Below are 18,965 nucleotides of genomic sequence, written 5' to 3' on the forward strand. Positions count from 1 at the left end.
ATCAATATCAAGCAAGGTTACGTTACATATATTTGCTAGTTTGATAAAGGGTCACCATGATAACCAAGGTTAATTTAGGGGAAACCATCGCAGTTTCCGAAATGCTAAACCTTACGTGGCACAAGATGCAATTTTTACTAAGGATATATTTGATTTACGGAAAGTGGAATGTTCCAGTGGAAGTGGTTTTTCTAGAGTTTAAGAAAGCCTTTGCCAAAATACTTTATAGTGAACTATTCACAAAGCTAGAAGCATGTGGCTTGTGTAAAAATATAATGGGCAGGATTAAACTTTTCATTGGTCGCGTAAAAAGAGTAGACACAGATGGTGTAATACAGTGGAGGTTACTTTAAGAATACCCCAGGGAAGTGTTATCGGACCTCTTTTTTCCTTCTTTCACATGACTCCGCGGGTAATACGCTACGATACGTTAAGTACGATAGGGTTAATTGTCAAAATTGCAGTGATTTATTGAGATATCCGTAATCCTGAGGGTAATTTAATTTTAACAGATGACTAAATGTACGTAATATACAATCACTTGCATATATCGTCGGTGCGACCCTTGGTAATTAGAACTAGACTTAAAAAGAGCATTAAGAATAGGATTAGTTCTCTTTCGAACGTCAACAACATTAGGGTTATAGCGAAAGAGAAGGCGAATACTTGATTAAATACTTAGTTTTAACCCCCACTCCCAGCCTTCCCTGTGTAAAACACATACGCACGTGAAACACACGTTCGTACGGGGAATATTTGGGAACCAACAAAGCCTCAGGATTTATTATAAGAGTATTGGGTAAATGTGATGAAAAGGTCAAAGAGAAATCTTATTTGTTGTTGGTTAGGCCTAATTTAGAATATGCTGCTAGTATATGTGATCCTCACGAAGTTGGATTGATTACCGAAATGGATCGCGTGCAGCTTAGAGGAGTTAGATTTGTAAAACGTAATATGATAAACTTAGTAGCGTATCCAAAATATTAGAGCAGATAGGCTGGGAGTCACCCAATGGAGCGATTGTTAAATTACAGATTGAAGCTCTTGTACACATTAGAATGACATGTCTTTAGCAGTGATGTTCAAAATGTATTATAACCCCCATAGTGGGGGAGATGATGTCAATAAAATTAGAGGGATTAAGTGCAGAGGAGATAGATTTAAGCTGCCATTAATTCAACCAACGATCACAATAAAATTGCCCGAGAGCGGAGGGTGGGTGGGGGGAGGGTGGGGGTGGGGGGGGGGAGAATTTCGCGTCGAAATCAATCTGGTGTGCAATCGCTCCCGGCCGCATCATAACCCAGCGGATTCTTGCAAGGTACTCTCTCATAATAAATTGTAATAAATGGAAATATTCCCGTGTGAATGTCTCTCGTGCGAGGGGCAGCTCTATTTAGCGGTGCCCCCATGCTCTCCGTTCCGCACCAGCCAAAGGGGAGTGATACACATCCGGAAACACGCCCCGGAAATGATAATGTGGGAGTATTGAACTATCGTCTCGCAAAAAATCAAATCGCCACTGCCGGCAAAATGGTCCATCTCGGTGTCATAGAATGGTCAGAAGTATCGAAACTGGACGAATCGCTTGTTTCAAATCATTGTTTGGTGATGGTAAAAAGAATTGCGAAATGGTGTCCCCGGGTCGACCTTTCAGAACAAAGCTCTCCATCGCCTTATTTTATTTCGGCATAGGAAAATCCAAAGATGTGTGTGTGTGTGTACGTATGCGTGTATATATACATATATATATATATATATATATATATACATATATATACATATATATACATATATATACATATATATACATATATATACATATATATACACATATATACACATATATATATATACATATATATACACATATATATATATACATATATATACACATATATATATATACATATATATACATATATATACATATATATATACATATATATATATATATACATATATATATATATATACATATATATATATATATATACATATATATATATATATACATATATATATATATATACATATATATATATATATACATATATATATATATATACATATATATATATATATACATATATATATATATACATATATATATATATATCCACCATCGTCACCATATCTTAATAAATTGAGAACCCATTGTATTACCCCCCCCTCCTCCTCGCCCTCGATGACTCAGAGAACAGAACTGAATGCGTCAAACAACTTCCTTAAGTAACTCCACACCTGACCCCATTAATTTCTCCCCAGTAACTGAAGATCATCTGCTCAAGGATTTACGAAAAGTTAAAGCTAAATATCAAGGCTCTGATAAAATACCCATTTCTTTCAAGCCTAAAATGATTCGCATAGCTATGGCATTTATTTCCCAGATCTTTCACTGCAATAGAGGGGAGAACGTTAGGCAAACGAGGAAAGGGTAGGAATAGGATGCTGGACGGGATGAAGGGAGGAAAGAAGTACACGGAGATGACGAGGGGTTTATTGTAGAGTAGGATGCTTGATTTTCTGTTTTGTTAGCAGAAATCAACTATTTATTTAGCAATTGTGTCCATCCAAAAACCCACCTTAACCGGTGGATTACCCAATAGAATTCTTTCTCTGGTCCTTCGTGCAGAACAATTTACCACGCAACGAAAATTTGCCTTTGTCCCTTCCTCTACCCAAGCAAAATTCTTCTACCGGTTACAGACCGATTAGTCATCTGCCCACTATCTACGAAACGTTTTAAAAGTTCGTTTTCAAGCAGATATCCCATTTCATTAAGAATAACAATATAGTATGCTCAATCCTTTGCAACTCGGCTTCCGCTAATGTCAGACCTATGCCGCAGCGCCAATCAAAGTCACATACGACATTAGATACGCAATCCACAAAAGACTAATTACCGTCCTGAGTCTACTTGACTCCAGTGAAGCTTTGGACTCGGTCGACAAAAACACCTTATCAACGAAACTACATCCCATGAATTTCTCTTCTTCTGCCGTATCTTGCCTCAAGTCTTTTCTCAGCGAAAGTTACCCATAAGTTATCTCAAATTCATCTCCTTCTGAGTAGATGGAGGTGCCTCGTGATGTACCTCACGGATCCGCTCTTGGACCGCTACATTTCTCCGTATTTACATTCATAAATCTGGGTCGCGGTAGAGCGTTGTACTACTTATCGGAGGGCCCTGGTTCAATTCCCGGGCAAACCTCTCCAGGCACCCTCAGGTCCACCCAAGCTATGTGATTTTTCGGGTACCATATCCTCCCGTGAAACCATAACCGGCACAGGGAAAGGACCTGGCCCCCCTACCCTGATGTGTGAATTTCACACACGCCGTATAGGGCTTAGTACTGGGTGAACTCTACCATCACCTACCAAACCGACCTTAGAGTTAACCATAAACCCACTAGTGTTCATGGTTACATGTATAAACGACCAACCTTCCCAAATCAATCACTGCAAACATCACATATAATCGCTGGCGATGGACAACCTTCTCCTCAATCTCACATCATCAACCTCACTGATGCCATAGCCAAAATAAACTCTGATCCAGACTCACTCTTCCCCTGGAGCAACAGGAATGTCCTCAAAATTAATGCTAAAGAGAGTCAGTCGCTCATCATTGGTAATGCTAGGCTCCTCTCACAACTCAACTTTTTAATGAACTCAGGTTTTAAGGAACTCACCTAACACACTACACTCTCGAGGCGGCTTGCGGGGTATTATATACATAGATGTAGATGGTCTTCTATCACCAAATATTCTGCACTCTGCTAAATGCCTTCATAAAACAGCATCTAACCTTGGGATTATTATTAAGAAAGTTCTGACAATCTGCAAAACCCTATACTGCTCTCTTCATTCTCCAAAGAAACTTAAAAGCATTCCCTCTTTCTCTTTGCGCTTTTGAATGATCTTATACGACCTAACTTCGACCACTGCGATACGGTTGACCAAGACTTGTCCCACGAACTAACTTTAAAGCTACAACGAACTCAAAACGCCTCAGTACGATTTATCTGCGGTCTCCAGAAACGGGATCAAGTCTCTGAAAGTTAATTTTAAACTTGAATGGCTAATACTTGGGATATGCGGAGCCAGCACATGCTCTCACTTCTCTTTAAAAATAATTATCTACCTAAGTACTCCTCTGACAAACTTGTCCTCATTAACGGTATGCAGAGTGCCAGCACGAGGGGAAATATTATCTACTTAATACCTCGGCACGACACAGTAACTTACAGCAAATCATTTCATGTAACTGCCTGTAGACTCTGGAACACTTAATGCCTAAGGACATTAAAAACTGCCAATTGCTCAACTTCCCGATGTATATCGGCAGCCGATGATCCTTTCGCAGACATAAATCGGATCACAGCACGCGTTTCGCAAATGGCGTCAGCAATGGTGTTCGGGGACATCGTTGCCTACAATCTCCGACGGGCGAACGACTACCGAATCTAAACAATGACTTCGGTGTCATCCGAAACGATCAATAACCGGCGATTCATGCATTAAAATTTATTCAGACCCGCCAATATTTTGTTAATAAGAATATGGCCCATAGTATTCGAATAGGCCGCGCAATTTTTTTTAGATATTTTAGTACCCTGCAAGCCACCACTAGGGTGCTTGTCAGGGGGCGAATACTCACCCTGCTAATAATAATTTTACCAAGACTTATTTTGACCCGAATATGGCCCCTACCACGGTAGGGCAACGTTATTTTGATCCCTTACCGTTCCTGGGAAGAATGACATCTCAAATCTATCTTTTATACCCATTTTATTGGCATGATCTCTCCTATCGCAGCACGGCGGAGCCAACGCGGGGAGGAGACATTTGGAAGCGTCGAATGCGCGAATGGTCGCGAAGCCAAGGACTGGAGATGCTCTTTCTTGATCCAACTTCAAATTACCTTGGCGTGGCATTTCGACTGCAGTCCGCCACGCTTCAGATGCACGCACTAGATGTGGTCCACGAGTATTCAGAGCGACGTTCTTTACAGCTTCAACTTCACGCTCCCGTCGAAAAATTCGAGTCTGCATAACGATCCTAATTTTAGTTGTTCGAAATATAATTCGAAAGGAGAATCGACATTTCGACTTCGAAATCCATTTTCCAAACTTTCTCTTTCTCGTCCAATGGTGTTGGCCTTGAGTAAGCTTGGCGGCGGATACAAAGCGACCTCTACCCTGACCGTCGCGGGATGAGAATTTGTGCCGCCAAAGCACTTATCTCCTGCGCACAGACGGGCATCATTTGGGAAACGGCCTGAATGCATTCAGGCGACCTCAAATCAAAGTACGTATTTCCGTTGAATTAAAATACACTAATACTTCTCACGAAAGCAATACTTTCCTCTCACCTGCGATTGGGGGGGCAATCTAATATCTACCGTGCCTGAAACGTAAAGCAGATTTAATGCATTTCAGAATGATAAACTAACCGAATCGAATGGGTCACATTAACCCTACCCTGGTTGTGCCCTTAGATGACATTTGGGGTCCCCATGGTACACCATTGTATGTATTCGGACATTTTTAATTCAGAAGTCTTACTCTTAACGTGAATTTAAACCGCCAATCAATTTGAAAAACTTTCATTTTAGATAAATTTTCAACAGTATTTTTCACCGATTAGTGACTATGAATACAGATTAGTAAATTATACGAGCAGAATATTTAAGTTCATTTTTTATGACAATATTAACTTATATTCAAGATAATTTTTATTCAATCAATTTTGAAATAAACTCATTAACTAATTTATTTTATTTGTTAAGGAATTGTTCTGATATAACTTCGGATTATACCCCAGATTACATAGCCATATCTTATTTCCATCTGGTGCCCACAATTTTCCGTCCCTCTATCTAGTTCTCTAGGACCATAATGGCAACACAAATATTTCTCTTCTGGATATTCGGATACCTCCGACTCTTTCACTTTCCAATGAAGGTTGTTCCCTCAGAAATATATCTATTGCCGTCATGATTGACAAATGATAGTTTTTTTCATGTCTTTGTCATTGTTCTGAGAGAGATAATTTGGAGCAAGGTCAACTAATGATTCCCTAAGAATTCGACTTCTTCGGATCGAACCATCAACTTCCACAGTGGAATATTTTTGACCTCTTTATGTAAGAGTATCTAGGGGTGTGGTATGAGTTGGCGGCGGATGGTGTCTGCTCACCCAAAAAAACTAGAAAATGAATCTCTTGAACGATAGGGATAGGGAATATAAAATTAAAAAAAACCCTCACAGATTTCTCTGTTACAAGCGCTAAGGGTAACAGTGACCTTCAATTTGTTCTCATTCAATTTTTGAAAAACGTTTCACGTATCCACGACATGCCGCATCAGCAGGGTGGTCGAACCAAGCCCTCCCGAATGATGAACATTCGCACTTTATTCGATAGTTTTTTCGGAACGTTTTTTTCCCCTCCTCTTCCCCTGGCACATCGCCTCTTTATAACTTGCCCTTCCCGCCTGGTGCTGGCACCTTCTTGGTGGGCCGCTGAGTAGTTACGTCGAAGTCACGACCAACAGTCATCTCTTTTGATCTTTTTTTTCTTTCCAATCTCCCGCATTCTGGCTCGAAATCGTTAAAAATGATTTAGAATTGGCGGAAACCCCAATTTTAATCCCAGTACCGGGATTTTTCCTCCAAGTATAGCAAGCCGTTTATTTATCGTGACATTAGGGCAAGGCGATTCACCACTAGCAAGAATTGACCACTAGCAGAATTGACCACCAGAGGAAATGCAAAGAAAATGTCATCATCTATTGTCCTCTTGAGGCATAACAGAGGCTTTAGTGTTTTCCCCCGTCGTTTGTACACAAACACATGGTCAAGATCCTGCCCACAGTAATATTTGCACGGTTTATTTCACTAACTTATGTTTCGCTCTAAAAATGTATAAAAATAATTTATTTATTGCATTAAGAAAAGTCTCCAATATTCATATTGCCATATATAAACTATAAAACCTTAAAGAATGAATACAAAACTTTTCTACTTACGAGGAGAAAAAATTTACTAATACAGAAACATAGGAACAAAATTTGAAGCACACGAACTTGTCCTTTTGTCACACCTACGCAATTCTTGTTTTGCATTATAAAAGTGTTCCAGGAACTGCAAGCTTTGCCTTCCATAGAAACCCCATTTTAGACCTCTGTACAAACGACGAGCAAACATTGAATACGCTGTGCGGATATGGTACAACTAATTCCCTTCTCCAAAATATGGAACAAGTTCCTTGCTGTAAGAACATCGCCCACCTGATACGCTAAATGTGTCACTTATTTTCCGGACGAACCCTGTATAATCTCGATTGGTACCTTGGTACGTAGACAGTACTCGTGCTCCACGCCACAATTCCAACTGTCCTCCATCTCCCCACCTGAAGTGAAGTGCTTTGCATTCCACTCCCGCGTCATCTCGCGATCCCTTCCTCTCTTCCGCTCTCGATATATTTTCTATCCGTCCACCTGTTTTGGGAGCACGGCGCATCTTCAAGTTTGCACCCCCGACTGCATTCCTTCACCTCCGCCTTGAAACTCCTTCATTACCTCTGCCCTCATCTCCCCTGCCTCCCCTCCGATCTCCCCTCGCCCCCACTTCCCAACTCACCATCGCTACTCTTGAAATCACCAAATTGCCCCACACCCCTCATCACCCCTCCTCCCTTTATCTCTCTCCCTCTCGCATCAGGTCGATCACGCACCTGAAGTCATCCCTTCGCCATGCGTTGGGCACGCATCGCCCACCTAAGATTGAGCCGAGCATTTCATTCCTGCGGTCTTCCGAGGTCACCCCAATATAATTCAGTCGGGGTCACCATGAGGCCCGGTCACCTTTCTCGGAGATATCGCTTTGAGCTCGGATCCATCCGTCGATGGCTCCCAATAATGCCATCAAACCTTCGCTCGGGTGCTTCAACACGACGCCTTCCGCCCCATGCCACCCCGCACACCACGTCGCGGTGCTCCACGCGGCACGATCGCAGTACTTTGAATACAGTAAGACGATGGCGGCACCGAGGAGCTTTAGAGATGCAGCAAATGGAAGGAAAATGCGATCAATTTTAATGCGGTTTCGATTCGTGAGTGAGTTATGGGTTGGATGACAGCACGGCGAATGCCAAGCTAGCGAAACGGCGAAATAACTGAACCCAAGGACGATTTTTGTAATCTGCAATGGCGTCGGTGGATGAATGGAAGTGATATAATCATGTGCAAAGTTCACATTTCGGAAGGGATTCCGTTGGTTTTAATTAAGAGTTTTATAAAAGAATGTCGTCAAAAAAAATTAATCTTGCAGAAAATGTTATATTATTGTCCTGAAGTGTCTAACTGCAGAAGAACTTCATGATATTGAGATAAGGCTATAAACATGGTCAATTCCTGGTTTTGCTATGGAAAAAGCTAGGATGAGCAAAATAAATTGCTGCCTAAATCTAAATACTGATGATGACAGTGTTTTATTCTGATTAGTGAATTACTTCCATTGACTTCGTTTTATGTAAATACGAACGGTGAATATTATTCTTGTGATTTTTCTTCTTTTAAATTCGATACAGCTGAATTCGACGACTCAACCGAGCGCGCACTTGACGAAAACAAGTATTTAGATAAATATTCCTTACCCCGTGCGGAAAATGCAAAATATTCAACACATTGAGAAACACCTAGGAATTTGCGAGGTAACTGCGTCATCACATATTAAAACTTTTCCCCTGTGCGTGTATTGCAGATCGAAATTTCATGCATTCTCAAAAGATTTTTTTGGTTCTATTTATGCCTGAAAATCAACCGGTTGAATCTGGAAATGTATTGAAAAATCGTTATTCGACGTCTGGGAGGGATGCCATGGTTACTTCGCACAGGGCTAATCATTTACAGTTTTTTTTAGCGCGTAGTCACATTTAGCGTATCAGGTGGGCGATGTTCTTACAGCAAGGAACTTGTTCCATATTTTGGAGAAGGGAATTAGTTGTACCATATCCGCACAGCGTATTCAATGTTTGCTCGTCGTTTGTACAGAGGTCTAAAATGGGGTTTCTATGGAAGGCAAAGCTTGCAGTTCCTGGAACACTTTTATAATGCAAAACAAGAATTGCGTAGGTGTGACAAAAGGACAAGTTCGTGTGCTTCAAATTTTGTTCCTATGTTTCTGTATTAGTAAATTTTTTCTCCTCGTAAGTAGAAAAGTTTTGTATTCATTCTTTAAGGTTTTATAGTTTATATATGGCAATATGAATATTGGAGACTTTTCTTAATGCAATAAATAAATTATTTTTATACATTTTTAGAGCGAAACATAAGTTAGTGAAATAAACCGTGCAAATATTACTGTGGGCAGGATCTTGACCATGTGTTTGTGTACAAACGACGGGGGAAAACACTAAAGCCTCTGTTATGCCTCAAGAGGACAATAGATGATGACATTTTCTTTGCATTTCCTCTGGTGGTCAATTCTGCTAGTGGTCAATTCTTGCTAGTGGTGAATCGCCTTGCCCTAATGTCACGATAAATAAACGGCTTGCTATACTTGGAGGAAAAATCCCGGTACTGGGATTAAAATTGGGGTTTCCGCCAATTCTAAATCATTTTTAACGATTTCGAGCCAGAATGCGGGAGATTGGAAAGAAAAAAAAGATCAAAAGAGATGACTGTTGGTCGTGACTTCGACGTAACTACTCAGCGGCCCACCAAGAAGGTGCCAGCACCAGGCGGGAAGGGCAAGTTATAAAGAGGCGATGTGCCAGGGGAAGAGGAGGGGAAAAAAACGTTCCGAAAAAACTATCGAATAAAGTGCGAATGTTCATCATTCGGGAGGGCTTGGTTCGACCACCCTGCTGATGCGGCATGTCGTGGATACGTGAAACGTTTTTCAAAAATTGAATGAGAACAAATTGAAGGTCACTGTTACCCTTAGCGCTTGTAACAGAGAAATCTGTGAGGGTTTTTTTTAATTTTATATTCCCTATCCCTATCGTTCAAGAGATTCATTTTCTAGTTTTTTTGGGTGAGCAGACACCATCCGCCGCCAACTCATACCACACCCCTAGATACTCTTACATAAAGAGGTCAAAAATATTCCACTGTGGAAGTTGATGGTTCGATCCGAAGAAGTCGAATTCTTAGGGAATCATTAGTTGACCTTGCTCCAAATTATCTCTCTCAGAACAATGACAAAGACATGAAAAAAACTATCATTTGTCAATCATGACGGCAATAGATATATTTCTGAGGGAACAACCTTCATTGGAAAGTGAAAGAGTCGGAGGTATCCGAATATCCAGAAGAGAAATATTTGTGTTGCCATTATGGTCCTAGAGAACTAGATAGAGGGACGGAAAATTGTGGGCACCAGATGGAAATAAGATATGGCTATGTAATCTGGGGTATAATCCGAAGTTATATCAGAACAATTCCTTAACAAATAAAATAAATTAGTTAATGAGTTTATTTCAAAATTGATTGAATAAAAATTATCTTGAATATAAGTTAATATTGTCATAAAAAATGAACTTAAATATTCTGCTCGTATAATTTACTAATCTGTATTCATAGTCACTAATCGGTGAAAAATACTGTTGAAAATTTATCTAAAATGAAAGTTTTTCAAATTGATTGGCGGTTTAAATTCACGTTAAGAGTAAGACTTCTGAATTAAAAATGTCCGAATACATACAATGGTGTACCATGGGGACCCCAAATGTCATCTAAGGGCACAACCAGGGTAGGGTTAATGTGACCCATTCGATTCGGTTAGTTTATCATTCTGAAATGCATTAAATCTGCTTTACGTTTCAGGCACGGTAGATATTAGATTGCCCCCCCAATCGCAGGTGAGAGGAAAGTATTGCTTTCGTGAGAAGTATTAGTGTATTTTAATTCAACGGAAATACGTACTTTGATTTGAGGTCGCCTGAATGCATTCAGGCCGTTTCCCAAATGATGCCCGTCTGTGCGCAGGAGATAAGTGCTTTGGCGGCACAAATTCTCATCCCGCGACGGTCAGGGTAGAGGTCGCTTTGTATCCGCCGCCAAGCTTACTCAAGGCCAACACCATTGGACGAGAAAGAGAAAGTTTGGAAAATGGATTTCGAAGTCGAAATGTCGATTCTCCTTTCGAATTATATTTCGAACAACTAAAATTAGGATCGTTATGCAGACTCGAATTTTTCGACGGGAGCGTGAAGTTGAAGCTGTAAAGAACGTCGCTCTGAATACTCGTGGACCACATCTAGTGCGTGCATCTGAAGCGTGGCGGACTGCAGTCGAAATGCCACGCCAAGGTAATTTGAAGTTGGATCAAGAAAGAGCATCTCCAGTCCTTGGCTTCGCGACCATTCGCGCATTCGACGCTTCCAAATGTCTCCTCCCCGCGTTGGCTCCGCCGTGCTGCGATAGGAGAGATCATGCCAATAAAATGGGTATAAAAGATAGATTTGAGATGTCATTCTTCCCAGGAACGGTAAGGGATCAAAATAACGTTGCCCTACCGTGGTAGGGGCCATATTCGGGTCAAAATAAGTCTTGGTAAAATTATTATTAGCAGGGTGAGTATTCGCCCCCTGACAAGCACCCTAGTGGTGGCTTGCAGGGTACTAAAATATCTAAAAAAAATTGCGCGGCCTATTCGAATACTATGGGCCATATTCTTAATGTGATGAAAAGGTCAAAGAGAAATGTTATTTTTGCCGTTAAGGCCACTTTTGGAATATGCTGCAAGTATTAATGGGATCCTCATGAAATTGGATTGGTTGTCGAATTGGATCGCGTGCAGTTTAGAGGAGGTAGATTTGTAAAACGTTATTATGATAAACTTAGAAGCGTATCCAAAATATTAGAGCAGCTAGGCTGGAAATCACTCATGGTCTGAAGGCTAAATTACAGCATGAGTGAGGGTAAAAAGAAACTTTACAAGTTTCTATTTACCCTAATAATGAAGGAGTTCCACAATGTTAAACCTGAAACTGTTATGCTAAATTACAGATTAAATCTCTTGTATTAATTTGGAAGGATGTCTCTTTAGCAGTGATGCTGAAAATGTATTATTGCCCCCATGGTGCTACGGTAGGCGAGTGATCATGAGAGTAAAATTAGAAAGATTAATTGTAGAATACGTAGATTTGAGAGGTATTGTTATCCCACGAACGATAAGTGATCGGAATGACATTGTCCCACCGCGCAAGGAGGGAAAGGTGTTTTCGGTCAAGGGTAGTCTGATTTGCCACCCCATGCCACACACCCTAATGGTGGTGGCATGCAAGTTACTCTACAAAACTAAAACTACATAAAGAGGAAGGTATTACCATATAATGTGATTATTATGGAGGGAGTACTGTGTGATTGTGCTTCGGTGAGTGTTGGGTGATAGCACGCTGATTTGTGCGGGCGGACAATGATACAAGACGAAGACTTGCATTGGACGACTCGAGTAATGCGGCTCTGGACTTTGAGTGAAAGTTAATCGACGTCACTGTAAACATTCAAGGAAAGGGTGGGCAAGGAACACGGTTGCTCAATAGTGGTATCAATAAATTTGCCGGAGACAGATGCAGGGATATGGGAGATGCAATGATTGGAGATCACGTTTTTTGTCTTGGAGCCCAAATTACCTGTACTATGAACTACAGGGTTCGTCCGGAAAATAAGTGTACTGACTCCTGGGCTGGGCGCGCCGCTCCAGGCGCGCCCAGCACCGCTCTGACGGGCTGCGATTGGAGGGGGGTATGTTGGCTAGCGACGCTGAAAAAGGCAGTCGGCTCTGAGCTGTGGTGTAGTGAGGAGCTCTGTTAACGCGAACCTCCACGCTTCGACCCACGTCACGGAACGCGATGCCGAAGTTTTTGGAGCAGCGTTATTCCATCAAATTTGCGGTAAAGCTTGGGAAATCGTCTACCGAAACTGTCGGTATGATTAACCAGGCTTACGGGGAGTCAGCCATGTCCAGAAACATGATCTTTCGGTGGCACAAGATGTTCGTGGAGGGCAGAGAAGAGGTCGACGACGAGTCTTCGAGAGGTTCCCGATGATGCCTTCGCGGGAGCGTTCCAGGAATGGGAACGCCGCTGGAACAAGTGTATCGACTCACAAGGGCCCTATTTTGAGGAATATTAGCTTAAGATATGTAAAAGTGTAATACATTTTTTTTTCCTGAGCTCAGTACACTTATTTTCCGGACGAACCCTGTATTTTTCCGTATCATTTCAGCTATACCACACATGGACGCATTTACTGGCAATTGAGTGTTCGAATCAATCGGGATACGAAGCCGATTCCCTTGATTACCGACCGAATGCTGCCGACGCGTTCACTTCCCCCACGAATCCCTATGGCCTTTTAACAGGACAAGATACCCTGACTAATGAGTGCGTGCAATGCCACGCAATGGCGGCGTGAATGCAACCGCAGACCGCGAGGTTAAAGCCGAAGTACGCCGGCGGTGGGTCGCCCGCGACAGATTCAGAGAAATCACATACGAATATGCACATTTCCCCACGCTCACTCCTAAGTTAATGCTGAGGCATTTGCATTTAAATGTACCCTTAATATTGGCTATTTCGCAGTCGCATTGCTATCTGAATAAACCCGTGCATCCGAAGCTGCATTTGACATCCATATGCGATCGCTAGTGAGGAATCCTCTCGTCGAAGTGAAGAGGAAGGCACTAAACTGCGCGCTGCACATTTTGTGCGAGTGAGGTGTTCACCTTTCAGTGCCTCCCGCGGTGTTCCACACGAATTACAATCATTTCAATCAAACAATAGTTAGTTCATAGTCAATTCGTTCATCGTTAAACGGTGGACCGAGGGGTGATCGAAAGGAGGGATAATTGATCCGGACGATGAGGAACGGGATTGCACTTGATCTTCAGACACAAGACGCTCCTCCGCTTGAAGCGCTGTTCCCCATCCAATGCCCTGGCTAAGGTCAAATCGATGCTCGAGTTTTTCCACCACGGTGAGACGAACGCTGAATGTTGTGACAAGCAATAGTGCGACCGACGGAGGAATAAGAGGATACTCACTCGGAAGTGTGTTGGGTAGTGGCTTAAAAATATCAATTCACAGATGAGGTAGCACTTTTTTCATTTCCCTAAAGCGTAGGGCCTCAGGAAATGTAATGTCACCATCCCCACTCCCCGGCAGAAGCCCGGACATTTCTCTGGGCCGAGCCCGAAGAAATGATAAGAATTCCGTGCGCTGCTCTTCTCTAAGCCACCATTCCCACGTTCGACCGACCATCGCACGGCTCCTAAATGACATCCGCTCAAAAAGGAGAGGAACTAAACCATCGGAAAATGTTTACCACCCATTCATCCCATTTTAGAGACGACACGACCTCCGCCGCAGTAAAACTTCCGCGGGTCTATTAAATTAGAAATTGTCACGAGAATAAATGTTATTGTGCTTCATAAGGAGGCCTAGGTCGAGAGTAGTTTTTATTTGTTCACACCGTAGGTCTCCCGATTCCGGAGATACATTGATTTTAGAACTGGAAAGAGAGGCTACTAATTTGGATTCCATCACAACAATGGAAGAGTAATGATCGAAGGGGATTCCAATCAATTGGCAGAAAAAGGTATTGTTTTACTGCAGGAGGTAAGAATAAGTAGTCACGCGAGTCACTGCGGGGATCGAGATGGTGCGGGGGCTAACGTACTGTCTTTCCACCCAGAGGGCCCGGGTTCAAATCCCGGCGGTGTTGAATATTTTTCGGAGGTATCTCGATCCCTACTTGAGGTGCTTTGTGGAGGGCACCTTGAGTGAGTACGCCGTCCGTCGGATGGGACGTTAAGCTGTTGACCCCTTGGCGCCTTTCGTTAAGAGTAGACTAATGCCGACGCCGGGTTTATCTCCACCCTTCATCCTTTCCTATCCATCCCCTATGGCGCAAATGACCTCAGCTGTCGGTCGCCTCCCCTCAATACTACTACTACAACTTCGAGTCAGTGCTTCGTTTAATCATATCACACAGGTTAAACCAGTTAGTGCTAACACCTTCCAGGGGAAATAATATACTGCAGCAATTAGCGACAAGTTTATCCGAAGACGTCCGAAATATAGCAACGCCTGAAGAGTTCTTACTGAGAAAAACCAGACATCCAAAAGAAAGATCAGCTTGTTTGACCGGGCCGATTACGACAGATTGAAGCGTGAGTCGCGGTTGTCTCACGGGTTATTTAAGGAAAGCAGCGGCGGCGGAGGCGGTGAGAGTTTGTCCAGTGCTTCCCTTGACGTCACGCGGTCTCCAGCACCAAAATATAAACATAGTATTGAGAATTGATGCGTAGATGGTATAATGCTGAAGTACGCAACACCGTGAAACAACAAAGGGCAAGGAATTCGAAAATGAGATCCCGCGGGGACGATTCTAGCAATACGCATCATTGAGTGGCACAAAACTATGAAACAACTAATGTGTTAACAATGGAAGCACCTTGACAGACGTTAGCGGACTTTCAAATAAAAGAATTTAATTTTTGGACCGGGAAATTAAATAAATTTAGAAGAAATTAAATTTCTTCGTCCCCATTTAAATTGGGCCGAAGAAAAACTGACCAACAGCTCAGAAAAAGCTAGAACATTAAAACACTATTTTCAGAGAGTTTTTAATTATAACCCGTCGGAGTAATTCGAGTCAATACTCGATCCCTTTTTATGACCCCAAGTCCGGAGAGTGATTGATATCCTCTCTTGGAATCGAACGCCAAATTAAAGACAGCGGACCAAACACAAACAGGCCCTGCTCAAATCCCTGTTCACATATAGAAAACGATGGCCACCGAAGCAGTTCCTTATTTGGAAAGAGTATTTAAGAAATCTCTAAATGATCGCCAGTTACCCAAGGACTGGAAATTGTCCAATGTCACACCCATATTTAAAAAATGGCGATAGAGAAGATCCGAGGAATCACCGACTCATCTCTCTCACAACCACTATCTCATGCAAAATCTTTGAGCCAGTTCTATAATGCAATATATCGACTCTCAGATATGAAAACCAACACAAACTCCGAAAGGATAGATCTTGGGAGGCCCGACTGGCACTTATCGTTCATGTTATTTTGGTCTCGGGTGAAATCAATGTTCAGATCGATGCTATATTTCTTGATTTTCAAAAAGGCATTCGACAAATTTCTCAATAAGTAGTTAATCTAAAAGCTGGGAAGCTCCGAGATAGATGAGTGTATAATAGACGGGATTCATCAATTTCTACCATTTCTACGGCTAACAAATGGTCGTACTCGAGAGAGTATCATCCGACACAGGGGGCGTATCTTCCGGTGTGCCACAAGGAAGTGTTATCGGTCTGCTATTGTTCCTTTTATACATTAATTGTATAATTTATGAGATTCCCAGTACACATCCTCTATTCGCTGATGACGCAGTGACTTATAGGGGAATATCCAGTCATGAAGACGGAGTAGCATTATCTCGCCACCTAGAGGCGATCCAATTGTGATCCAAGAGATGAGAGATAAAAATTAAATTTGTAGAAATGCGTTCGATTCATTTTTGGAGGAATAGTATTCCACCCAGGTCGTAACCAATTGATAACTCCAGAAATCACAATTTCACGGCGCAAACAACAACCGGTTTTTGCCAATTCCATGCTTTCGACAGGACAAAATCCCTGCGCATTCATATCCCCAAATCACTTGTTTTTCGGTCCACACCAGCGGCACCGGCTGACAAGAAAATTGGTGCCACAAGGGTGAATCACCATCCAGCAGCGCCGTCCTCACTAGAAGGACACTCATCGGAGCAACTTGTTGGCCCTGGGGGCGCGACGCGTCGGGGGAGTTGCCCGCCCCCCGGGGGCAGCAGGGTCAAGGGATGGGGCATCATCCCCTGAATAGGCGCGGGCGGGCGGGCCACTCACCGTTCTTCTGCTTCTCCTCGGCGCCTGCCTTCCGACGGAAACACATCCAGGGCGGGGCCGCGGCCCGCATGACGGGGTTCCGGCTGCCCTCCCCCCCCTCCTCTCCGCTCTCGCTGCGGCCCAACATGCCCGTCGATCCCTGGACGTCCCTTCTCTCCCTCGGCGCGTCTCCTTCGCAAGGTTGCTCTGGCAAGGGCGCGGGAATTGCGGGAGAGCGCGACCAATGTCAACGAGGTCGCGCGCGAGTGATCGTCGGCCGTTGTGACCCTCCCCTCGGCCGCCGGGCGGCTTATATGCGGCGCGTCGGTGGAGGGGAGGGCGGGACCCCCTTTCCTCCCCTCCGTGTCGATTGCGCGCCCGAGGAGAGACGCCGCGAACACGTGTTTCATCGCGTACAATGCGGCACAACGCGCATGCGTCCCCGCCGATGCGTCGGGCCAGAAATTCCAGCCTTGGTCGGCTGCGGCTCGCTTTACGTGTGGGCACCCTAGGGAAACCCCCGCATCTGCAGACTCCCCGTGGTCTTCTAGTGCCCCTGCCTGCAGTTTACTTTTAATTGTCACGTGGAACCAGTGTGAATGGCGAGAGAGAGAGAGAATAGGTCTGTGAACTTCGTCTAAATCCGATTTTAGAAGTAACGCGTCTACGGGTGCGATTCGACCCGGGCGTACGATGATGACCACTGGCCCTTCGATGGCCCCAAGGGCGTCGGAGAGGGCCCGCCGTACTATCGGTGAGGTATCCCATGCAAGTGGTGGCACCATCGCACATGCCTGCTCATGAAATGAATGTTCCCCGAACGGCTGGCGCGCAAGTGAAGATATGATATCTCTAAGCCGCTGGAATCGTTAAAAATAATACGGAAGTATACAAATGTTTATGTCTCCGTTATTAATCTCGCCCGCAACAAATCGTCGGCCGCACCCGCGGATGTTATTGCTAACGGGACGCTATGCTATTTTCAATTGTTTCATCATCGCGTGAACGTTTATAAATTTTGCATAACTTGTCAGGACTGGACTGAAATACCTCATTTTGAAAGGTAAATAATTTTTTGTTTTAAGTTTCGACTTCAATTGCCATCACATAAATAACGGTTTTTAATAAACACCGCTCGGATAGCAGAATAAGCTGTATATGCTACAATTATCCAATCAACGAAATTCTCAGTGTCCGTGACATTGTGCTATGATCGGATGCTTCGTGGGTTCCTCGTTATTCAGAGAGGTGAATTAACGAGTGGATAATAAACAGACGCTGGTCCGGAGGACATGTTCGAAGACGAAAGGCCTCGTCTCCACTTGGTGTGAGAGAGAGAGAGAGATGAAAGGAGAAGGGCGGAGAGGCGCCCTTTGGCCCCCCGGGACCGCGTCCATTGCATGGAGCCGACGCGGCCGTCATCATCCCCGGGCTACGTACTCCACGACCTACAAGTGCCACAAATCGCGTATCCATTACGACGTACATCTACATTGCATGCACAACTCCCCGCAAACTGCAGCAAGGGTGTGTGGCGGGGGGTATTAGGTCACCGCCCACAAAATAGAATGCAACCAGATGGAAAAAAAAACAAATATATGCCAATTCACACCCACAGATACGTGTTTCTTCATGCAAAACCCATTTCAACTTACACGCTAACAGATACATGCACAAACAGCAAACAGACCCAAGGATCGACGAATGCACCAAGTGCCTCCGCGACGTTTAATCTTGTCTTCGCTTGAAATTCGAATTTTGTTAGGAGCAATAAATGCCAATTAACTCACCAACGCGCTTTCAACCATCCGTGAGAATTAATATGATTTGAAGTAATGGCCTCGTCTTGCTCAACGAATTTCCGAGACGTGGGTTGGCAATTTTCGCCAAAAAAATGAGCGAGTGAGGCTCAACGTAATAGTGTTACTCCACAATAAAGAGATCTCGTGGATCATTCCGCTTCATCACATTCTCATACCCACCCCCTCGACTCGTCCTCGCAGTCGACCTTCGTTTCATCTTCCCCGCCCCGCCCCTCCCTGGCCGCCGCCCCTGCTGCCCAGAGCCCTGCG

General features: G+C 43.5%; 1 protein-coding gene across 2 annotated transcripts in view; it reads right to left on the minus strand.

The window, feature by feature from the left end:
* Positions 1–17,159, minus strand: part of LOC139685598 (scavenger receptor class B member 1-like) — an 83,860-nt gene extending 66,701 nt beyond the window's left edge. For both annotated transcript variants that reach the window (XM_071582545.1, XM_071582543.1), the window contains exon 1: positions 16,915–17,159. In XM_071582545.1, coding sequence (XP_071438646.1) covers positions 16,915–17,041 — 127 coding nt within the window. In that variant the 5' untranslated portion in view covers positions 17,042–17,159. The remainder of the gene's footprint in view (positions 1–16,914) is intronic.
* Positions 17,160–18,965: the final 1,806 nt, after the last annotated feature.

Source organism: Hetaerina americana, unplaced genomic scaffold (genome assembly GCF_022747635.1).
Source record: "Hetaerina americana unplaced genomic scaffold, ioHetAmer1.1.p SCAF_118, whole genome shotgun sequence".
Classification (NCBI taxonomy): domain Eukaryota; kingdom Metazoa; phylum Arthropoda; class Insecta; order Odonata; family Calopterygidae; genus Hetaerina; species Hetaerina americana.